Source organism: Pleurodeles waltl, chromosome 4_2 (assembly GCF_031143425.1).
Source record: "Pleurodeles waltl isolate 20211129_DDA chromosome 4_2, aPleWal1.hap1.20221129, whole genome shotgun sequence".
Lineage (NCBI taxonomy): Eukaryota > Metazoa > Chordata > Amphibia > Caudata > Salamandridae > Pleurodeles > Pleurodeles waltl.
Window position 1 is genome coordinate 440,666,639 of NC_090443.1, and position 21,915 is coordinate 440,688,553.

Genomic DNA, 21,915 nt, shown 5'->3' on the forward strand with positions numbered 1-21,915 from the left:
CAAACTTGACATTTGTTATACGTTTACTGCTAAGGCTTGAAGTTTGAGAAGGTCATCTGATTTTGAACCTGTTGCTCCTGAAGAATGGAGACTATTTCTTTAAGGAGATCATTCATTCCAAAACATGCCCCCTTGTCTGGTTCACTAAAAATACACAGAAACACAGCAATCAACTTGCCAATAAAGGCACGTGTTGAGATTGAAACATCTTCATCTCCTCAAGATTCTGTCATGTAAACATTTAAAAAGTGTACAAATATAGGATGAAGAGGAGGATCGCGAACAACACTCAAAAGAGGTGTATAGCAAATGCCAGCTTATTGTACTACTTTTGCTTGAGCGAGACCAGTTGGAGGATAAAGATGACAAATTAGAAGAACTATCACCATATCACAGTTACAAGTCTGATTATGGAACACAACAGCATTACTTTGAGGGTCCGCCTTTCCATGCCCATAACACACCTTGCTAGCTGACACCTAGACCTCAATTGCTAACTTCAATTCCCCTTATCCCTTATTCACTACTTCTCCTCTTTGCCCACTTCTTACCCTCCCCGCCCTCACCCCCCAATTCAGCAGCCTCCAACAATAGTCCTCTAGCAGTTGCACCTATGGTGAAGCTAATAGATGAAAAAGAGATGCAAAGAAGGACAAATTAATAAACTAAAGAAGTCCTAAGAGAAGCCAGAGAGAAAGATGATGATATACACGGATTAAAAATTAACACTGTATTAGGGTGACAAGATTTTGCGGAGCAAAAACCGGGACAGGTCAGACATAAAAGAAGGACTAAATACTTTACTCTCACTTTAATATCTGGCCTGTCCCAGTTTTTTTGCGTAGCTTTGTGAATGTGTGCCTATATATGTATGTGTGTGGGTGTGGGGGGGTGTGTGTGTTCATATGTATGTATATAATATGTATAAACTCACTCACACACACACACACACACTTACAAAACTGCATGTAGAAAATTAGCTATGGCTTGACCCAGCCTGCACCCCCAACCCGCCCCCACCCACCTCTCTGCTGGGAGCAGACAGGGGAATGTGTTGCCTGACAGTAACAGATAAATTACTTTAATTATGTCATACTTTGTAGGCTTCTTTTATCTTATGCTTCCCTACATGATATTCTTTGTCCCAAAAACCGGGACATTTGTTTAAAATTAAGATATGCGTCGGGACACCGGGTCACTCCTCTAAAAACCGGCACGGTCTAGGGAAATCCGGGACGTCTGGTCACCCTACACTGTATGCTTCCCCAGAAAGGGAAAGCACTGCTGCAGGCCAAACCTCCTCCAGAAAATAGTTTCACGCGTTAGAGGCAATGGTCACTAGGGCCTTGATATTCGTATGAGCTTCTGGAGAAATAATGCTTTTGCTGTAGTTTTAAATAGCACCCTAGAGAGTCAGTCAAATGAACCCCTTTGTCTATTACACCTTAAAGGAGAGGAGCAAAGATTCGTAATCGCCCCAGCAGTGGTATCAGATATTGACCCTTGTCTTAGTATGGCCCGCGGACCTTGCGGTATGGTATCTGGCATAAACACAAGGGTCCGTAATCACAAAAGGGAGGTCTCTGGAGCATGCGCAACAGCAGCTTTACTGCGCATGTTCCCATTCCAGGGGCGCTCCTCTGTGTTTACTGGAGCCGGTGTGACGTCACGCGCCAGGCACTAGCGGGAAGCAGAGGGTCTTTAAAAGTCAGCGTTCAGAGCTAACTTTTACAGGGCCTTTTCGTACACTTCCTGCTACTTTTGCCGCCTGGTTTCCATACACCGCCTGCCACCAGTACTCTCATGCCGACTTCGCGACGCTATCTCCTGCCTGTAGCCTGCTCGTCACATGCCACCTGCAGCCAGCAGTTTGGGAGCACTTGATAAGGTTCATGCCGAAGGCTGGCATACATTGGCAAAGAAGTGTACGTACACCATCCCCAACACTATCTGGACCTGAACAGCGCAGCCTGGGGGGGATACACAGTTAAATGACACTTCTTTACTGCTTTGGGGATGGGACATATCTAGTTTCTATTTTCACAGTGAGGTATTGTGCTTCTTTGACTATTAATGATACGTTCTGATATACTACTTCCTGCTATATTATGTTACCTTGCAGACACGTTTTTACCTTGCAGACACGTTTTGGTTAAACTTATTTCTTTCTGTAGCATTATTATGAGTGTGCCGCACTTCTCATTTGGTTCCAAATTCTTTTGATGTTCTGCTTGGCATAAAGCTTGTGCCAGTATCTAGAAACCTAGAGCCTTCCTTAGGGTGGTGATGGACTGTGCGTTCTGCTGGCACACGAAATAAATAGTATTATGTACATGCGTAAAATATTGAAAGTTAAATAGAAATACTATGTGGACAAGTGCCTGATACTGTGTACACAACATATTTATGCACGAGTACATTCAGACAGGGATTGGTGTACAAACTTCAAGAGACATTCACAAAGGAAGTACAATTGTCATGTGTAAAATTGTGCATGGTTAAATGCCATCAGATTTGTGCAGTGCCACGTTTAGTTATTTTTTTCTTCTTTTTATCTGATCAGGGTAAACCTATTTTTTTTCCTTGAAGAAAATCCTCAATCCAGCAAGCCTATTCCCTCCCTAAGTAAGCTTTCACTTCTCCCATTAACACTTGCTAAGACTAACAAACGTTTGCGGGTGTCTCCGTACATTCCAGTGCTTTCTCTCGCTAAACACTCTTTTTCAGCCCCTTTGGTAGTATGATACATTCCTGGAATTAAATTAGTATGATTAAATAGAGATTGCAAGGTCAGCTTTTGTGACTTCCTTGCATTCATAAATCAGGCAATTTGCATGGTAGGGAAACCGGGCGGACTGCATTTTCCGGGTCAATGTCAGTTGTTCACCTGCTATCTTGGCAGATTTCAGGCCATGTGGACCTTTTTGCAAATCAGAAAGAAACGAACAAGGCTGGAGCAAGATGAGAAGGGCGCTGCTGTTGGCTTAACCTTAATTAGGGCTCCTGGTTTCATGGTATTTATTTTTTGAACATTTCCGTCTGTATTTAGCCATATTTATTTTATAGTCATCTTATCTGCTTTGTGTATAAATGAAACAGTGACACATATAAGTCCAAGTTTATTTACCAAATAAATGTTGATGCCTACCCAGTTTTAGCACAGTTGGTGGCCAAATGTAATAAATAAGAACCGCACAGGAATACATTTGCACAATATCACAAACACATGTTGAGACTTGCAATTACTGAAGGAAATGGTATTTATTAGGGGTACATGCATATATCGCATTACATATATCGCATTAGTAATATTCTACGTGACCCATAAATTCTGAGAAGGCTTTTAGTAACTCTTTAACATCAGGTCCCATGTGAACAGCATGAGACAGGCTTCAAAGAGCTGGTTTTGTGCCTGATGGAACGTACCTCCTTGTTGCTTAGAATTATGAATTACACCCTCTCATATGGATGAATGGTATGGCCACACAGCATGCTTTCTGCCTGCACTGAAATACATTTCCTCCCGTACATATGGCCACACATTGAGAGAAAAGCATCCTTAGCCAGCCTGAAACATCCTTTTAGGCATCAGATCAGATCAGAGAAGCTAACCAGCAACGGCTGACAAAAATTAAGCTGCGTAACTGCTCTGATCTATTTTTATGGTCAAAACAAGCCTGAATTAGCAGCAGTGGTTCATAAATGGGTTCACAATACTTATTCATCCAATCAGGTATGTCAGATATTTGTGTATTTGGTAGAGACTTCTAGCTGCAGATTTCTTACCTTTGAATTTCCCGGCATCAGCTTGAAATCTGGTCATTTTGCTGAGCAATACTCTTGCGCACGCTTTCGGGTAGCGTCGTTCGGATCCGCATGGCATTGTTGGAGCTGTTTGTGACGTCATGGTCACCTATAAAGGCACCATCCAGGCTTGCTTACGTCAGTTTTTTTCTTCTATGCTGGTTAGCGCAGATCCGCTACCCTCTGTCTTTTTTGACCGGCCTTTTTCAATCTTTTTGTTGAAGAGTTTTTGCTAGTCTATGTAGGATGTCATCTAGTAAGACTGGGTTCAAGCCGTGCAGCACCTGCCATCGCGCCATGTCTGTGATGGACCCTCATAAGGTATGTCATTGGTGTCTGGACCTAGACCACTACTCAAAGTCGTGTTCCGACTGATTGGCCATTGCTCGGAAAGCTTTCAGGGAGCAGTCCCTGAAGCTCATGGCAGCCAGGCAGTCGACGCCAGTTGGTGCTACTCCACAGAGGTCATGGTCCTGATCGAGGACGAGTTTGCAAGACTGCTCCAGGAGTTCCAAGTCCTCTTCATCTCCCTCAAGATCCTCCAGGCACTTGGGGAAGAGCAACAAAAAGAAGTCCATGCGGACTTCGACTTCACTTTGCTCGTCGGCTGCCGAGGCTAGACTGGAAGGTCGACGTTCCGAACATTGTTCTGCGGACCTTATGCCAGGGCCGACTTCGAGCCTCCTCCCTTTCTGGGACCCTGAGCGACCCCAACTCCACTCAAGGAGTTTTACGAAGCTATGCACCCTGCAGAGGCCCCATCAGGTTCCACGCTGGCGGCTTATGCGCCGATGGGGTCTCTTGGATCCGATACCGGAACTGGAACCACGTTGAGTCCACACAGTCAGCCTCCTCTGGTGTCGTTCCCGACGTCGACGCTCCCTGCGTCACCGGTGCTCACTGGTGGTGCAAGCCCCATTTTCATACTGATGAGCTGGAACGGCATCACACAACGCCGATGGCTCCATCAGGGGCCAGATCATTGCCTGAGTATTATTAAGATCAGCCAGGCATAGTTGAGGAATGAGAGGGGTCTGAGGACCCTCTTGAGTGTGGATTGGAGCAGATGGACTGGTATGAGGAGTTAGTAGAAGCCAGTCGACTGGACACCTCTCCAGATACTGGCATGCTCTCACCTACTGTGGCTACGGAGGAGGAAGCATCATATGCTATGGTGGTGCGTAGGGCAGCTGAGGTCTTGGACCTAGATCTGCCTACAGTGCCAGTCAGGACTAATCTCCTGACAGAGGTGCTTCAGCCGGGGCTTACCACATCGGAACAGATGTTATCCTTCAATAAAGCCCTCACTGATGTCCTGCTTGGGGACGTGGTCCAGACCCAGCACAGGGGCTCCTGTGAATAGGACAGTTGGTCACTGCCATCACCCAGCTCCAAATGATCCTAGCTTCCTCACCCGATACCCCACCCTGGAGAGCTTGGTGGTCCAAGCCTCCACTTCCCATGGAGCCTTCCCTTCCGCTCCCCCCAGATAGGGAATCCAAGAGGCTGAACCAACTTGGGAAGATGTTCAATTCTTCCATCCTGGCATTGAGGTCCGTAAACACCTCATACCAATTGGGTCGTTTTCCGTATACTTTATGGGATACAGTGGCGCAGGTGCTGCCTCGGGTCCCAGAGGGTGTGCAGGACACTCTCCCACAAGCAGTCAAATATGAGAGAGATGCAGCCAAGTTTATGATCAGGTGTGGTTTGGACATGACTGACTCGCTGGGTAGAGCGATTTAGTAGACAGTGGCCTTTCGTTGCGACACCTGGCTTTATACTTCTGATGGATACACCTACCTGTGGATTCCTCACCTAATGAATACTCCCATGGCGCCAGCATTCGACGGAAATCTTCTTACTAGTCTCTGCACGTCGACGAGGACGTCACTCTAGCCCACGCGACGCCGTCTGACGTCATACAGGCAATAAGAGGTCCTCGACGACGTGCCGACGTCAGTACCAATCATTTTTTACGTGCATGAGAACAACCAGGCAATGCAATGAAAGAGATACTTCCTGTGTGACTTGAGTATCGGGATATGAAAGTAAGCATCCTGCAAGTCGACAGACACCATCCAGTCTTCCTTGTTCAACGCCAAAAGCACCTGTGCTAGGGTCAGCATCTTGAACTTTTCCTGCTTGAGGAACCAATTCAAGATCCTCAGGTCCAGGATTGGTCTCAAACGACCATCCTTCTTGGGAATCAGGAAATACCTTGAGTAACATCCTCGACCCCTTTCCTGCTCTGGGACCAACTCCACCGCGCCCTTTGAAAGGAGGGCTTGTACCTCCTGTTCTAGCAACAGGAGGTGTTCTTCTGAACAATAAGAAGGGCGGGGCGGGATGAGGGGCGGGAACTCCCGAAAGGGAAGGGTGTAGCCTTTTCCCACAATACTGAGAACCCAAGTGTCCGTTGTAACAGTCTTCCATTTGGTGAGAAAATGCTGTAATCTTCCCCCTACAGGAGAGGAGTGAGTGGGAAATGGTGGAAGTCTAAGGCTGCTTCCCCTGCTGCACCCCGCCAGAGGATGAGGAAGAGGCAGAGTGCTGCTGAGAGGCTCCTCTGGTGCGAACCCTACCTCTCCCTCTAAAAGATCTATAGGGATGGGAAGAGGCAGGTTGCTGATATCTTCCCCGAAAGGAAGAGGAGGAAGAGCCACGCCCAAATCCACGAAACCTCCTGAAAAATCTGGAAGAGGCCGTGGAAGAAGGAGCTTGGAGCCCTAACGACTTAGCCGTGGCCCTGCTTTCCTTAAAACGTTCCAAGGCCGAATCAGCCTTGGCTCCAAACAGTTTGTCCCCATCAAACGGGAGATCCAACAACGTGGACTGTACATCCGCAGAAAAGCCCGAGTTACGGAGCCAGGCCTGCCTCCTTGCCACCACAGTTGTGCCCATTGCTCTGGCCACCGAGTCGGTCGTATCCAGTCCAGTCTGGATAATCTGGGTCGCAGCAGCTTGGGCATTTGAAACAACATCCAAAAGACCCTGGGGAAGCTCTGTAAATGATGAGGAAATGTCATCCATCAGAGCATGAATATACCTCCCCAGGATACAGGTTGCGTTGGTGGCCTTCAACGCCAGACTGCAGGACGAAAAAATCTTTTTGGACTGCGCATCCAGTTTCTTTGAATCTCTGTCCCCAGGCACCGTCGGGAAAGAACCAGGCGCTGACTTGGATGAACAGGAGGCCTGCACCACCAAGCTCTCCGGCGTAGGGTGCCTAGACAGAAAACCAGGGTCAGTTGGAGCCGCCCGATACCTCCTGGCCACGGCTCTGTGAACTGCTGGGGAAGATGCCGGCCTCTTCCACACCTCTAACACCGGATCCAGCAGAGCGTCATTAAATGGCAAAAGAGGCTCCGCCGCAGCTGAGGCCGGATGTAGCACCTCCGTTAGAAGGTTTTGTTTTGCCTCCACCACCGGCAAAGGCAGGTCCAAAAAACTAGCTGCCTTCCGTACCACTGCGTGAAAGGAAGCAGCCTCCTCCGTATATTCTCCCGGGGACGAAAGGTCCCACTCAGGGGAAGGGTCCAGCCCACTGGCCGACTCCAGACCACGCAGCCCATCACCCGAGTCCTCTAGCTCTCCTTCTTCCAGGGCTCGTTGGTACTCCTGCTCCTCTAATACACGGAGAGCACGTCTCCTCGAATGAAGCCGTTGCTCAATACGCGGAGTCGACAATGCCTCTGCCGAAGTCGAAGATCGGCGCCGATCTTCAGAAGCCACCGACGCCGCGTCCGGCGCCACAGGTAACTTCGGCGCCGACGAAAGAGCAGTCGGAGCAGATGGACCCACCGGAGTCACAGGCCGAAATCCCGACGTCGACGGGATGGAAATCTCCGGGGCCAATCCCTCTGAAGCCACCGGAGCGGCCACCGGCGCCGACACCGGCGCCGAGCCCACGTTCCCAAAAGGGAGAAAGGGCATAAAGGGTGCCGGCCGAAGAGGCGCAGGATCACCCAATGAAAAGGCCAAAGGCCCAGCCGGAGCACCCCCTGGAGCCATCTGTTGGAAGATGGCATACATCGCATTCAAGAATGCGGAACTATCGGCTCCAGGGGTGGGGAAAGCCGGATACTGGGGTGCCTGTCTCGGAGGCGACCCCGACGCCGGCCTCGACGTCTGCGACGCCGGAGATAACACCTGAGGCTCCAATACCTCAATCACCGACGCCTGTCCAGGTGAAGTCGGAGACGCCGGAGAGGGCAACGGCGTCGAAGGATGCGGCGTAACCGTGGGACTGATCTCCCATGTCCTTCGGCGCCGATCCGAAGACCTGGAACAAGTCTCCTTTGAATGACGCCGAGATTCTCTACGGCGCCGGGAGTCTCGATGACGCCGATGTCTTGGCGAAGAAGACTTCTTGTGATGCTTCTCCTTCGATTTCGCCATAAACAGCTTCGCCTCACGTTCCTTGAGGGCCTTTGGATTCATGTGCTGGCATGAATCACAAGTCGAGACGTCGTGGTCGGAGCTCAGACACCACAAAGGCAGTCGGAATGAGGATCCGTCACTGACATCTTGCCTCCACACTCACGACAAGGCTTGAATCCAGACTTTCTCTGCGACATTATTACCACAGCGAAAGACTACGCAGCAAAAATACACTGTAACCACAAAAGTAACAGTTGCTCCCTCGAAGATAACCGTTTCGAATGCACGGAAAAAAGGGAACTGTTGCCTCCTGCATTCTGTTGGTCACGCATGCTCGCTGGCACATGAGGGCTCTTCAGTGGTGCCTCCGAAGGCAGTGGTCTCAACACAAAGGGGATCTAGAGAGTACTGTCAAGATCTCCAGAGATGCTGCTGTGGATTTGAAGTGGTGGATTGCAAGCAACAATCTTTCACAAGGAAAGCCGTTCCAGCAGTCGCCACCAGTGGCCACAGTCATAACGGATGCTTCCACTCTAGGGTGGGGAGCTCATCTGGGGGATCTGGAGATCAAAGGCCTTTGGTCTCCAGAGGAACAGATGTTTCACATCAATCTGTTAGAGTTACGGGCTGTACGTCTGGCTCTCAAGGCCTTCCTCCCTTCCCTTCGTGGTCAGTCGGTACAGGTCCTAACGGACAATACTACCACGATGTGGTACATAAACAAGCAGGGAGGAGTGGGGTCGTACCTTCTCTGCAGAGAAGCTCTTCGACTATGGTCCTGGGCAAAGGACCATCAGATTTGCTTGATAGCAAACCATCTGGCCGGAGTCTTGAACGTGCGTGCGGACAGTCTCAGTCGCCAATTCTCGGCAGACCACGAGTGGCGTCTCCATCCAGATCAAGTCCGTTTAATCTTCCAGAGGTGGGGGTTTCCTCGGGTAGATCTGTTTGCCACTCGAGAGAACGCGCATTGTCCGTGGTGGTTGTGGTATCTTCAGATCCAGAGGGTCTGGACAGAAGTTGTCCACCACCCAGCCCCCCTCCTCCACAGCTCCCAAGTCCTAGTGTGAGTCTGCAAGACCACACATTTCCAGTTGGAGGGAGGATTCAATTTCATCTCCCTCACTGGCGGTCCATAACATCGGACAAATGGGTCTTGCAGATCATACAGAAGGGTTATTCCCTCCCATTCCAGTCTTTCCCTCCCTCTCCAGTCTTTCCCTCCCTCTATGCCTCCATTAAAAGAACAGCTGATTGACGATCATTTAGTCTTGCTCTGCGAGGAAGTTACAGCTTTCTTGGTCAGGGGAGCCATAGAAAGGGTCCTGATGTAAGAAGTAGGCAGTGGTTGTTATTCCTGCTACTTTCTGATTCCCAAAAAGAACAAGGGTCTTCGCCCTATTCTAGATTTGCGGTACGCCAATCTCTTTCTCAAAAAGGAAAAATTCAAGGTGCTCACTCTGACTCCGGTCCTGTCTACTCTATAACAAGGAGACTGGATAGTAGTGTTAGACTTACAGGATGCGTATTTTCACATCCCCATCCTGCCTGCCCACAGGCGCAACTTGCGGTTCAAGGTAGGCCACGAGCATTTCCAGTTTCCTGTGCTCCCTTTCGGACTCACCAGTGCCCCTTGAGTGTTCACCAAAGTGATGTCGTTGGTAGAAGCTCATCTGCACAAGTTAGGGGTTTCAGTCTACCCCTACCTCGACGACTGGCTGTTGAAGGCTCCTTCCCCTCAGGCTATCATCACACACCTTCAGACTACGGCAAACCTCCTGCACTGCTGGGGTTCCCTATAAACGTGCTGAAGTCACAGCTGACTCCTCAGAAGCTCCCTTTCATCGGAGCCATTCTGGACACAGTGCTGTTTAGGGCTTATCCTCCCGAGCAGCAAGTCCAGGATCCTCAGGTTATGATACCAATGTTCCAGCTTCCTTGCAGGATTTAGGTGAGACAGACTCTAAGGCTGTTGCGCCTCATGGCCTCCTGTATCCCGTTAGTCAAATATGCCAGATGGCATATGAGGGCTCTGCAGTGGCACCTGAAGTTCTGATGGGCCCAGCATCTGGGGGATCTCACTGTCACGGTTCAGATAGTGGCAAGAACTGCAAAAGATCTGCAGTGTTGGTTAGTGAACTGCGATTGGGTCAGAGGCATACTCCTCTCTCTTCCCCACCCAGATATCACAGTAGTGACAGATATATCACTTCTGGGATGGGGTGGCCACCTGGCAATGGTGGAGATCAGAGGCTTGTGGTCTCCGGCAGAATCTGGACTCCATATCAACTCGCTGGAGCTCCGGGCGATCAGACTGACATTGAAAGCATTTCTTCCTGTTGTAAAAGGGAAGATGATGCAGGTGATCACGGACAACACCACGGCAGTGTAGTACTGCAACAAGCAGGGCGGTTTGGGGTCGTGGACTCTTTGTCAAGAGGCCCTACGTCTCTGGACATGGTCGGGACATCAGGGCATAACTCTGGTGGTTCAACACCTGACAGGTTCCCTGAACGCCAGGGCAGACAAACTCAGCCGTCGATGCCTAGCGGATAACGAATGGTGCCTTCATCCGGAGGCGGCACAAGGACTCTTTCAACATTGGGGAGAGCCTTTGTTAGATCTTTTCGCCTCTGCAGAGAACACGCAATGTCAGCAGTATTGCGCATTAGATTTTCCAAGTCGGCAATCGTTTGGCAACGCTTTTCGTCATGAGTGGAGTTCAGGCCTCCTGTAAGCCTTTCCGCCCATACCACTTCTGCCCAGAGTTCTCAACAAGGTCAAGAATGACCGGTCCCAAGTAATCATTGTGGCTCCGGACTGGGCACGGAGAGTTTGGTATCCTGAGCTTCTTAAAATTAGCATCAATCCTCCAGTCAGGCTGCCTTTTCGGGAAGATCTTCTGTCGCAGCAGCAGGGGAAGGTTCTCTACCCGAACCTGGTAACTCTGCACCTTCATGCGTGGAGATTGAGCGGCGACAGCTGAATGATTTCGACCTTCCTCTCGGAGTCTGTAAAGTTATTCTGGCAGCGAGGCATCCCTTCGCTAATACGGTATACGCCTCCCATTGGAAATGCTTTGTATTTTATTGTACAGAAAGGTCTATTGATCCTCTTTCTGCATCTCTTCCTGAGATCCTTCTCTTTATCTTATCTCTTGCCCAACAGGGTTCTACCTTGGGCACTCTCAAAGGCTATTTTTCTTCCTTATCAGCGTTCCTATGGCTGCCTGATCAGCCTTCAATAGATTTCTTAAAGGGCTTGTACATATGTATCCTCCCACGCCCTTTGTCATGCCACAGTGGGACTTGAATCTTGTCCTCACTTTTCTCATGTGTGCTCCCTTTGAGCCACTGCACAACTGTCCCCTTCGGCTGCTCACCATCTAAACAGCCTTTTTAGTGGCAATAACATCTGCCAGGAGGGTGAATGAGATACAGGCTCTTTCATCCAAGCCACCGTATCTCACCATGTTTCCAGACAAGGTGGTACTCTGAACTCGTGCCTCTTCCCTCCCCAAGGTGGTGACCCCATTTCACCTGGGTCAGAATATCACCCTGCCCACCTTCTTTGCTCCACCGCATCCCTCTAAAGAAGAGGAGCAACTCCACCGACAGCACCCAAAACGAGTGTTGTCGTTCTACCTTGATCGCACAAAAGGGTTCCGGGTGGATGACCAACTTTTTGTTAGGTATGTGAGGGCAAAGAAGGGTCGGGCAGTGCAGATACTAACCATTTTGCGCTTGGTCATTCTCAGCATTAAGATCTGCTACGCACTGGCCAAGAAGCAAGCAGCCTCCTAAGGGCTCATTCTATCAGGGGCTAGGCTGCTACCACAATGCTAACACGAGGTGTTCCAGTCCTGGATATTTCTCAGGCAGCAACGTGGCCTTCATTGCACATGTGTAGGGAAATGCCTCCCTTGGCATGGTTACCCCCTAACCTTTTGACTTTTGTTGATGCCAGTTATGATTGAAAGTGTGCTGGGACCCCGCTAATCAGGCCCCAGCACCAGTGTTCTTTCCCTAAACTGTACCTTCGTTCCCATAATTTGCACAGCCCTGGCACACAGATAAGTCCCTTATAACCAAGTGCCCTGTGGCCATGGAAGGTCTCTGAGGGCTGCATCATGTATTATGCCACCTTGAGGGACCCCTCAGTCAGCATATGCACACTGCCACACAGCTTGTGTGTGCTGGTGGGGAGAAAATGACTAAGTCAACATGGCACTCGCCTCAGGGTGCCATGCCCTCAACCCACTGCCTGTGGCTTAGGTAAGTCACCCCTCTAGCAGGCCTTACAGCCCTAAGGCAGGGTGCACTATACCACAGGTGAGGGCATAGTTGCATGAGCACTATGCACCTACAGTGTCTAAGCCAAACCTTAGACATTGTAGGTGCAGGGTAGCCATAAAGAGTATATGGTCTGGGAGTCTGTCAGTTACGAACTCCACAATTCCATAATGGCTACACTGAAATCGGGGAAGTTTGGTATCAAACTTCTCAGCACAATAAATGCACACTGATGCCAGTGTGAAATTTATTGAAAAATGCACACGGGGGGCATCTTAGAGATGCCCCCTGTGTACCAGCCCAATTGCTAGTGTTAGGCTGACTAGTTCCTGCCAGCCTGCCACAACCAGACACGTTTCTGTCCACATGTTGTGAGTTCCTTTGTCACTCTGTGGCCAGGAACAAAGCCTGCACTGGGTGGAGGTGCTTCTCACCTCCCCCTGCAGGAACTGTAACACCTGGCCGTGCTCCTCAAAGACTCATGCCTGTTGTTACAGCGCCCCAGGGCATCCCAGCTAGTGGAAGTGCTCGCCCCTCCGGACACAGCCCCTACTTTTGGCGGCAAGTCCAGAGGAAATAATGAGAAAAACAAGGAGGAGTCACCCGCCAGTCAGGACAGCCCCTAAGGTGTCCTGAGCTGAGGTGACCCCTGCCTTAAGAAGTCCTCCATCATGGTTTTGGAGGATTCTCCTAATAGGAATAGGGATGTGCCCCCCTCCCCTCAGGGAGGAGGCACAAAGAGGTTGTAGCCACCCTCCAGGGCAGTGGCAAGGTGTAGCCACCCTCCAGGGAAGTAGCCATTGGCTACTGCCCCCCCAGACCTAAACAGACCCCTAAATTCAGTATTTAGGGGCAACCCTCAACCCAGGAAATCAGATTCCTGCAACCTACAACAAGAAGGACTGCTGACCTGAAAGCCCCGCAGAGACGATGGAGACGACAACTGACTTAACCCCAGCCCTACCAGCCTGTCTCCAGACTCAAAGAACCTACACAGCGACGCATCCAGCTGGACCAGCGACCTCTGAGGACTCAGAGGACTGACATGCACCTAAAGGGCCAAGAACCTCCAGAGGACAGCGTCTCTGTCCAGAAACAGCAATAAAATTGCAACAAAGGAGCAACTTTAAAGAGACTCTTACTTCCCGCCAGAAGCGTGAGTCTTCACACTCTGCACCCAACGTCCCCAGCTCGAGTTCAGGACAACCAACACCCCAGAGAGGACTCCCAGGCGACTCCAACGACGTGGGCACCCTGATTCGACCTCCCTGCACCCCTCCCCCCAGCAACACCTGCAGAGAAGATCCAGAGGCTTCCCCTGGCCGCGACTGCCTGGTAACAAAGGAACCCGATGCCTGGACCAAGCACTGCACCTGCAGACCCCAGGACCTAGAGGCACCACCTACCAGTGCAGGAGTGACCAGCAGGTGGCTCTCTTCCTAGCCCAGTCAGTGGCTGGCCCGAGAAGACCCGCTGTGCCCTGCCTCCATCACCAGAGTGACTCCCAGGTCCCTCCATTGATTTCTACAGTAAACCCTACACCTACTTTGCACACTGCACCCGGCCGCCCCTGTGCGGCTGAGGGTGTGTTTTGTGTGCGCCTCCCCCCACACCCCAGTGCTCTACAAAGCTCTCCTGGTCTGCTCCCCAGGGACGCAGATACTTACCTGCTAGCAGACTGGAACCGGAGCACCTCTGTTCTCCATAGGCGCCTATGTGTTTTGGGCCCTCCTTTGACCTCTGCACCTGACCGGCACTGTGTTGCTGGTACTGTGGCTTTGGGGTTGCCTTGAACCCCCAACGGTGGGCTACCTATGCCCAGGAGGCTGACTGTGTAAGTGCTTTACGTGTGAGAAATTAACCAAAACTTACCTCCCCCAGGAAGTGTTGATTTTTGCAGTGTCCACTTTTAAAATAGCTATTTGCCATTTTAACCAAAACTTTGTGTGTACTACTGTTTTAAATCAAAGTTCTATACTTACCTGTGTGAAGTACCTTACATTTTGTGTACTTACCTCAAATTTCAATCTAGTGGTTCTAAAAATAAATTAAGAAAATATATTTTCTATAGAAAAACCTGTTGGCCTGGAGTTTAGTCTTTGAGTGTGTGCTCCTCATATATTGCCTGTGTGTGTACGACAAATGCTTAACACTGCCCTCTGATAAGCCTACTGCTCGACCACACTACCACAAAATTGAGCATTAGTATTATCTAATTTTGCCACTATCAGCCTCTAAGGGGAACCCTTGGACTCTGTGCACACTATCTCTCACTTTGAGATAGTATATAAAGAGCCAGCTTCCTACAACACGCTTGTGAGACATTACTGTAGGAAAGTTTTTGGCATGGTTACCCCCTCTTTTTGCCTGATGTCAGTACGTTTTAACTCTGTTCACTGGGATCCTGGTACCCAGGACCCCAGTGACTGTGATCTCTCCCTCTATATTTGGTTGTTGGGACTTCACATACCCTACATTTGGCACAATGTTGCCCCCATATAAGTCCCTAGTTTATGGTACCCAGGGCATTGGGACACCAGGGGTTCCCCACCGGCTGCAGCATGTATTATGCCACCCATGGGAGCCCATGTAAAATGGGTTTGCAGGCCTGCCATTGCAGCCTGCATGAAAAGGTGCATGCATCCTTTCACTTCAGGTCACTGCACCAGGTCACTATAAGTCACCCCTATGGTAGGCCGTCCTAGCCCAGTTACCTGTGTGTGAGGTCACCCCTGTATGAACAGAGGTGCCCCCACGAACTCCAGCTCCATTTTCCTGGACTTCATGAGTACGGGGACACCATTTTGCGCGTGTAATGGACATAGGTCACTACCTATGCCCAGCTACATGGAGAAGGCCCTTGCCTTCTCACTCAGGACAGTATCCCCGTACACCGCGTCTCTTGCAGCTACCAAGCTTGGTGGTATCTCCTCAAGGCATTTTCAGGCTCCTTGTAGCCCCATTCCCCTGAACTGTTTGTTGCGACGCACAGCCCTCTGCGAGCTTCTCCTGCGACGTGGAACCTCTCTTCAGGTGTGCTGCATGGGCCTCTCTGCGACTCCTGGGCTCCTTGTTTGTGGTTCTTCTGTGGGGGCTGCCTCTTCTTCTTTGGACTCTCTGCACTGCTGAGGGTCGCCTGGGACTCTTCCCATGGGTTGAGTCCCACTGGACCTTGCTTGTCCCTGGCAGCTCCACTTTTTCACCTACCACTACATTTGCCTGTACCAAGGCTTGTTGGTGATTTTCCACACACGTCAGAATCCTACCCCAATACTGTTTCCAGTTCTGGTTGTATGATTCCATGCACTCTGGGGGCTCCCTAGAGGACCCCTAGAATTGCTCCTACCAGCTTTCTGGGCAGCCCACGCTGCTGCCACCCCTCAGACGGGTTTTTGCCCTTCTGCTGCTTGACCAGCTCAAGCCCAGAAAGGCAGAACAAAGGCTTGCATTTGGGAGACGGGGTAACACTCTCTCCCTTTGGAAATAGGTGTTACATGAATTGGGAGAGGTAGCCTCCCTAAGCCACTGGTATGTTCTGAAGGGCACATTTAGGGCCCTCCTTGCTTACCCAGTCTGCACCAGTTCAGGGACCTCCAGTCCCTGCTCTGGCACAAAACTGGACGATCGAAAAAGGAGTAACCACTCCCAATGTCAATCACCAACCCATGGGTGGTGCCCAGAGCTCCTCCAAATGGCCCCTTGATTCTGCTGTCTTGAATTCAAGGTGGGCAGACGCCTTGGGAGCATCTGAGTGGCCAGGCAGGTGATGTCACAGCCCCCTCCTGATCGTTGCTCACCTGGCTAGGCCTCCCTTTTGGGTGGGTCCTCATATTTGATGTGCAAGACTCCAGCAAGAATCCTCTGCGACCTTTACTTAGACTTCTGACCACTAGAACTGCAACTGGACTCCACGGGAACCTGCAATCTGCAGCTACAGCAACAACTCTGTTCTGCAACATTGTTTCTCCAGCTCTTTCCAGTAACTGCAACATTTCCCCAGCTGTGCGTCCTCTAAGGGTGGCAAGTCTTCAGTCTGCGCAAGAAGGAATCTCCCTTGGAGTGAAGGAGTCACTTCCCTGCATCCGGAAGCACCAACTGCAACAACGACCAGCTGCGTGGTTTGCCTCTCATCCTGAGCTGCATGAATCCGGCATCATGGGTGGTGGTCTGGAGAAGGTCCCCTGGCTTCTCTCTGCCAGTTATCCAACTTTGGTGAAGGTAGGCCCTTGCCTTCTCACACAGGACAATACCCCTGTACACCGCATCTCTTGCAGCTAACAAGCTTGTTGGTATCTCCTCCAAAGGATCTTCAGGCTCTGTGTAGCCCCATTCCCCTGCACTCTTTGTTGGGACGCCCTCTGTGTGCTTTTCCTGCGATGTGGGACCTCTCTACGGGTGTGCTGCATGGGCCTCTCTGCTACTCCTGGGCTCCTTGTTTGTGGGTCTTCTGTGGGGGCTGTCTCTTGTTCTTTGGACTCTCTGCACTGCTGAGGGTCACCTGGGACTATTTCCATGGGTTGAGTCCCACTGGACCTTGCTGGTCCCTGGCAGCTCCACTTTTTCACCTACAGCTACATTTGCCTTTGCCAAGGCTTTTTGGTGATTTTTCCAAACCCCAGACCAACTGCAGTCCTTCATCCGGTGTGGGGCATTGACTGCATCACCCAGGAACTCTTCATCTGCTCCGGTGCTACATTGCTGACTGTCTTTGTCTCCACTTTGACCAACTCCTACGTCCACAGATGAGTTGGTAGTAGCTCCTTACAGGACTGGACACTCCAACGTGAACTGAACTTGGTTCCATTCTTTTCCAGGCCTTCCTCTTCCAGGATTCACCTTTGGTTTCTTTCAGTCTCGTATGGGTCTTGCAATATCCTTTTCTGAAGTCCTTTGGGTTGGTTTGGGGAGAACCAGTAACTTACCTCTTCTCTCCTGGTCACTGGGGGGGGGGCACTCTGGTACTTACCTTTGAGGATTCCTAGTTCCTCCAGCTCCCCTATACCGATTCCACACCCTTGGGTGGAGACATAACCTTCACATCCCACTTTCGTAGTATATGGTTTGGTATCACCCCTAGGCCTTCAGTATTGCTTATTGCTTTTCACTGTTTTCCATTGCTTTTTATGTCTATTCCTGATTGTTACTGTAGATATTTAGTGTGTTTACTTACCTCCTATTGAAGTATTGCCTATATAGTGTTTTAGTATTTGTGTTACTGTAATAAAGAGTCTTTATTCTCATAACACTGAGTGTTTTTTTTTTTTTCTGTGTGTAAGTGCTGTGTGACTACAGTGGTATTGCATGAGCTTTGCATCTCTCCTAGATAAGCCTTGGCTGCTCATTCACAGCTACCTCTAGAGAGCCTGGCTTCCTAGACACTGACTACACCTCACTAATAGGAGATAAGTGGACCTGGTATAAGGTAATAATACCATAGGTACTCACCACTCACCAGGCCAGCTTCCTACATACTGCCTGGAAGTCAGGTTCGTAGAGACGGACACTTTACACGTTCGGTCCTGCAGAACGTTTTGGTGTAAGGAAGATTTGTCTGAAGCCCACACTGCCAGGAGGTTATGGTTTGGGTATCTATTCTAAGGTAAGGAATCTTTAGCTAGACGTCTTTCAGATGATCAAGTTACCTACCTTCGGTAACACATTATCTGGTAGTGACTCTATCTAGCTGCAGATTCCTTACACCCACCCATTTCTTCCCCGCTCTGCAGACACATCTAATAGGGTCAGGAGTTGTCCCTTTCAGAGCCCTAGTTTATACACAGACAAACTGTTGGTTCCTTCCATGGCTCTGCGCTACTGCCGTGGAAGTTTGTTGAAAAGGAACTGACGTACACATGTCTGGCTGGTGCCTTGGTAGGCAACCGTGACGTCATGAACGTGGATCGCTACGTGGATCCGAACGATGCCACTCGATGGCATGTGCAACGGTGTTGCTCAGCAAAAGTTCTGATTTCCAAGCTGACGCCAGGGAATTCTAAGGTAAGTAATCTGCAGCTAGATAGTCTTTACCAGGTAATGTGTTACCGAAGGTAAGTAACTTGTTCTCCTATGTTAAAGTGAGTGATAAGGAAACAACTGCTGAAATATTGCTGTGGCAAGAAATCTTAAGTTTTAGGTGACCTAGTGCACTGAAAAAAGCAATCTCTAAAAAAGGGGCCTACTTACGTTTCATTGGGCTCATTCTCACTTTTTCTTTTGTTTTTTTTTGCTGCCTTGCAGTTTGGCACTGTTTGCTGCTTTCACTTCTGGGGTGGGCAGACTAAACTAGATGTGGTGGGCAAGTGTGGTACCTTTTAACCATCAAACTATGATGCCTAGCAAGGAGCAAGCATACTTGCAACAAATCCTTTTTATAACATGCTTCTCTGGGAATCGACCAAGGCCAGCATGTATGTTAACAATTATATGTTTAATCATGATGTGCATGCTTCTCTTTTTACACATCACTTTGTATGTTTAAACAAAACATTACTTTGGTGTTGCTCACAGGGGTCTGCAGCGAGACACGTTGGTCAATCTGTTGTGAGGTGGTGTTGGTTCGTCTGTTATGAGGCGTTTTCGGTCCATCTGTCGTGAGGTGTATTCGGTCCATCTGACGTGAGGCGTGGTTGGTCTATCTGTTGTGAGGGGTAAATCTGATTCCTGGTCCTTGTTACTTATTGCACAGCAAGAAAGAGCTCTGCAATGGCGTATAGTCCAGTTATCAAGCCCTGCAAATGACCCAGATCTATACATAATGAATACAGGTCATTCCAGGCAGCATGGGAAGAAGAGTACTTGTTTGTTGAATGGCCAATAGAGAAAGCCAGACATAGTACCAGATTACAGCACAGCACAGCAATAGGAGACATGAAGTGTAAAATAAGTTCTTTGTATATCTTTCTTTGACATACCTATTTTTCAAACTCATTTAAGCCTGTGATGCTTTGGGCCTGTGCTGAATATCCAGTTAACGAGGATTACTATGCAATGCCTCCTAAGATTGCTATTGTCTGATAATAAAAATGTATTATCAAAATCTTCCCCTTGTAGCTTTGTAGTTGTATCTAGCTTCGAAACACAGCATTGTCTAGTAATGTTTTGAATTGAAAGGGGGATTTGTTTTTTTTTTTCTCTCAGTGGCCCGAGAAAAAGTTTGTGAGTACCCATGTTCCAGGAAGTGCCCCTACATGCTTCACAGTTCATACAATGTCTGATTACCACAGCAGCCCAACATCATTCATGTAGTCCTGTCAATCCAGCTCAGTACCACAAGGCCAAGACAGTAGGTGAATCAGTGTTCTAGGGAAAAATAGGTTCCATAACTGCTGTTCCAAAACGCAGGCTAGAGCATTCCTTACCTTAGTAAGATATTATCATTCAGCGTGAAATGACGTGTCCCTTCACCACCTTCATTTTGGAGAGTATGATATCAGAGAATTTGACATTTATGAAGTTGCCAAAGCTTCTGCTGCATTTATGGACATAGCGATTGATGTGTCTAATGCTGACTTATCTCCTGAAATACTCTGAATCTGGTATTTTTGGCCTTCTCCTTTTATTGATTTGGATGACCTATTCCACAGAAATGGTAAAAGCCCTGCTTGATGTTGTATCCCTTGATTCTGAATATAGTTCAGATTTCATGACTGTCTTTAATATAGGCTTGCTGTCTTCAGTGAAGGACCAGCCTTCCAAGGCGAGCAAATGGTAACAATACCTACTCTTGATGTTATTGGCCGTGACATTGATGTGTTCTGCCTATTTTGTTCCATGTCAAGGCCTTTCCTTGTTTATCTGTCTCAATGAGTGTCTCCATGGTCCTAAGGCCTTTAATATGCAGATTTGTGATGCTGCCGTTGATACCTGTGCAGACCACGAAGCAGAATAGTGTTCCTTCCTTGTCCATTTTCTGACAAAAGGCTAGCCGTGTAGTAGATGAGTTAGTGAAGCATACAATACAGGCAATCTGAGGTTTTTTTTCTTGCCTTTTTTTCTACTGCAGGAAGAACCTTTCCGAAAAAGGGAAGTCATTTTGTGAAACACTAACATTATTTTGTGAAGAAACCGAAAAACTACACATTACATCAAAAACATAGAGCATAGTTTGTTTTCAGATGTTTGGAAACAGTTCTAAAGTGAAAAGAGCCCAAAAGGCTAAGCTCAGCTCTCCAGGATCCTGTCATCGGGAACATACCAGGCTTGCAGGCAGAGTATGATAGGATGCTGCTGGAGTGCTCTAAAGAGATGTAATGGTGCATATATTAAAAAAAAAAAAACATTGCTCAGGTATGCCCCACTTGGGCAGGACAGTTAAGTGCTTATGAGTTGAAGAAATATTTCCCTGAAGGAGGAATAGTTCTACAGATAAGTAGCCATTCCTTCTTTTTCTCAGCTTCCAGTTCAAACCCAGCTTCGGAAATAAATGCTTCATGCTGTTTTGTACAATGTGAATCTGGAACAATTCATGTTGCTAAGGAAAATGATCTCTCATAGCAGTGATTTCAAATAATTTTCTCCAATTATTTTTCATAAAAAATACTTACAAATACATGAGGGCATCAAAATACAATCCAAAAATGACTCTTCATGAGAGATTGTGGGGGTACTGGTCCACCTCAGAGGGGTAGTCTCAAGTAGAAGTTCTCTGCTTACACCAGCAACATTGATGAAACCAGTTGATTTTAGAAACATGTGACTGTGTTAGTGCAAGAAATAGGGATTGTTTTCATATTACAGTACAGTTGCCTCCCACTCCTTTCCCCACAACCAAGTGTTAACCTGCCCCATATAGATGCACATGCCTACTTTCATATATCTGTGTAAGGCTTAGCATGCAGGAAAGCAGTATGTAGTTGGACTTTCAGTTGCTCATTTGCTAAAGTAATCTCCACATCCCATAGAGAGTTGTTATAGAAAATATTCTCTAGACCCTCAGTGTTCTCTTTGGGGAGTTAGGAGATCTCATCATTCACCATCTTTTGAAATGCATACTTTAGAACATTGCTGCATTACTGCCCATATCTTTATGGGTAGCTTTATTTAGAATCTCCTTAACATACTGGCATCATGGTGTGCTCCATATATATGTCTACAATGTGCTCGCACAATCCTAACAAGTCAATTCTTCATTAATTTCTCAGGTTGTGAAATTGAAGCAGATAGAGCACACACTGAATGAGAAGCGGATCCTGCAAGCTGTCAACTTCCCTTTCCTCGTCAAATTAGAGTATTCTTTTAAGGTTAGTACTGCTTGCGTCTACAAATTATAATCCTTGCCTTGTGTGGAATGCAAAAATATTGAGGTTTAAATGTTTGTTCTCTCCTCATTAATTCTTTACTCTGGTTATATGGCTTTTGTAAGTTGTATTACATGCTATCTCAGGGTCTGGTGGTGCAACGCAAGTTTCAGGTATTGCATTGGCATTGACTGATTGCC

At 48.5% G+C, this 21,915-nt stretch overlaps 1 protein-coding gene across 4 annotated transcripts in view; it reads left to right on the forward strand.

Moving 5' to 3' along the window:
* The window catches only part of LOC138292875 (cAMP-dependent protein kinase catalytic subunit alpha), a 731,647-nt gene that overhangs the window by 450,165 nt on the left and 259,567 nt on the right, over positions 1-21,915 (forward strand). For all 4 annotated transcript variants that reach the window (XM_069231720.1, XM_069231721.1, XM_069231719.1 and 1 more), the window contains one exon: positions 21,620-21,718. In XM_069231720.1, the coding sequence (XP_069087821.1) occupies positions 21,620-21,718 (99 nt within the window). The remainder of the gene's footprint in view (positions 1-21,619; positions 21,719-21,915) is intronic.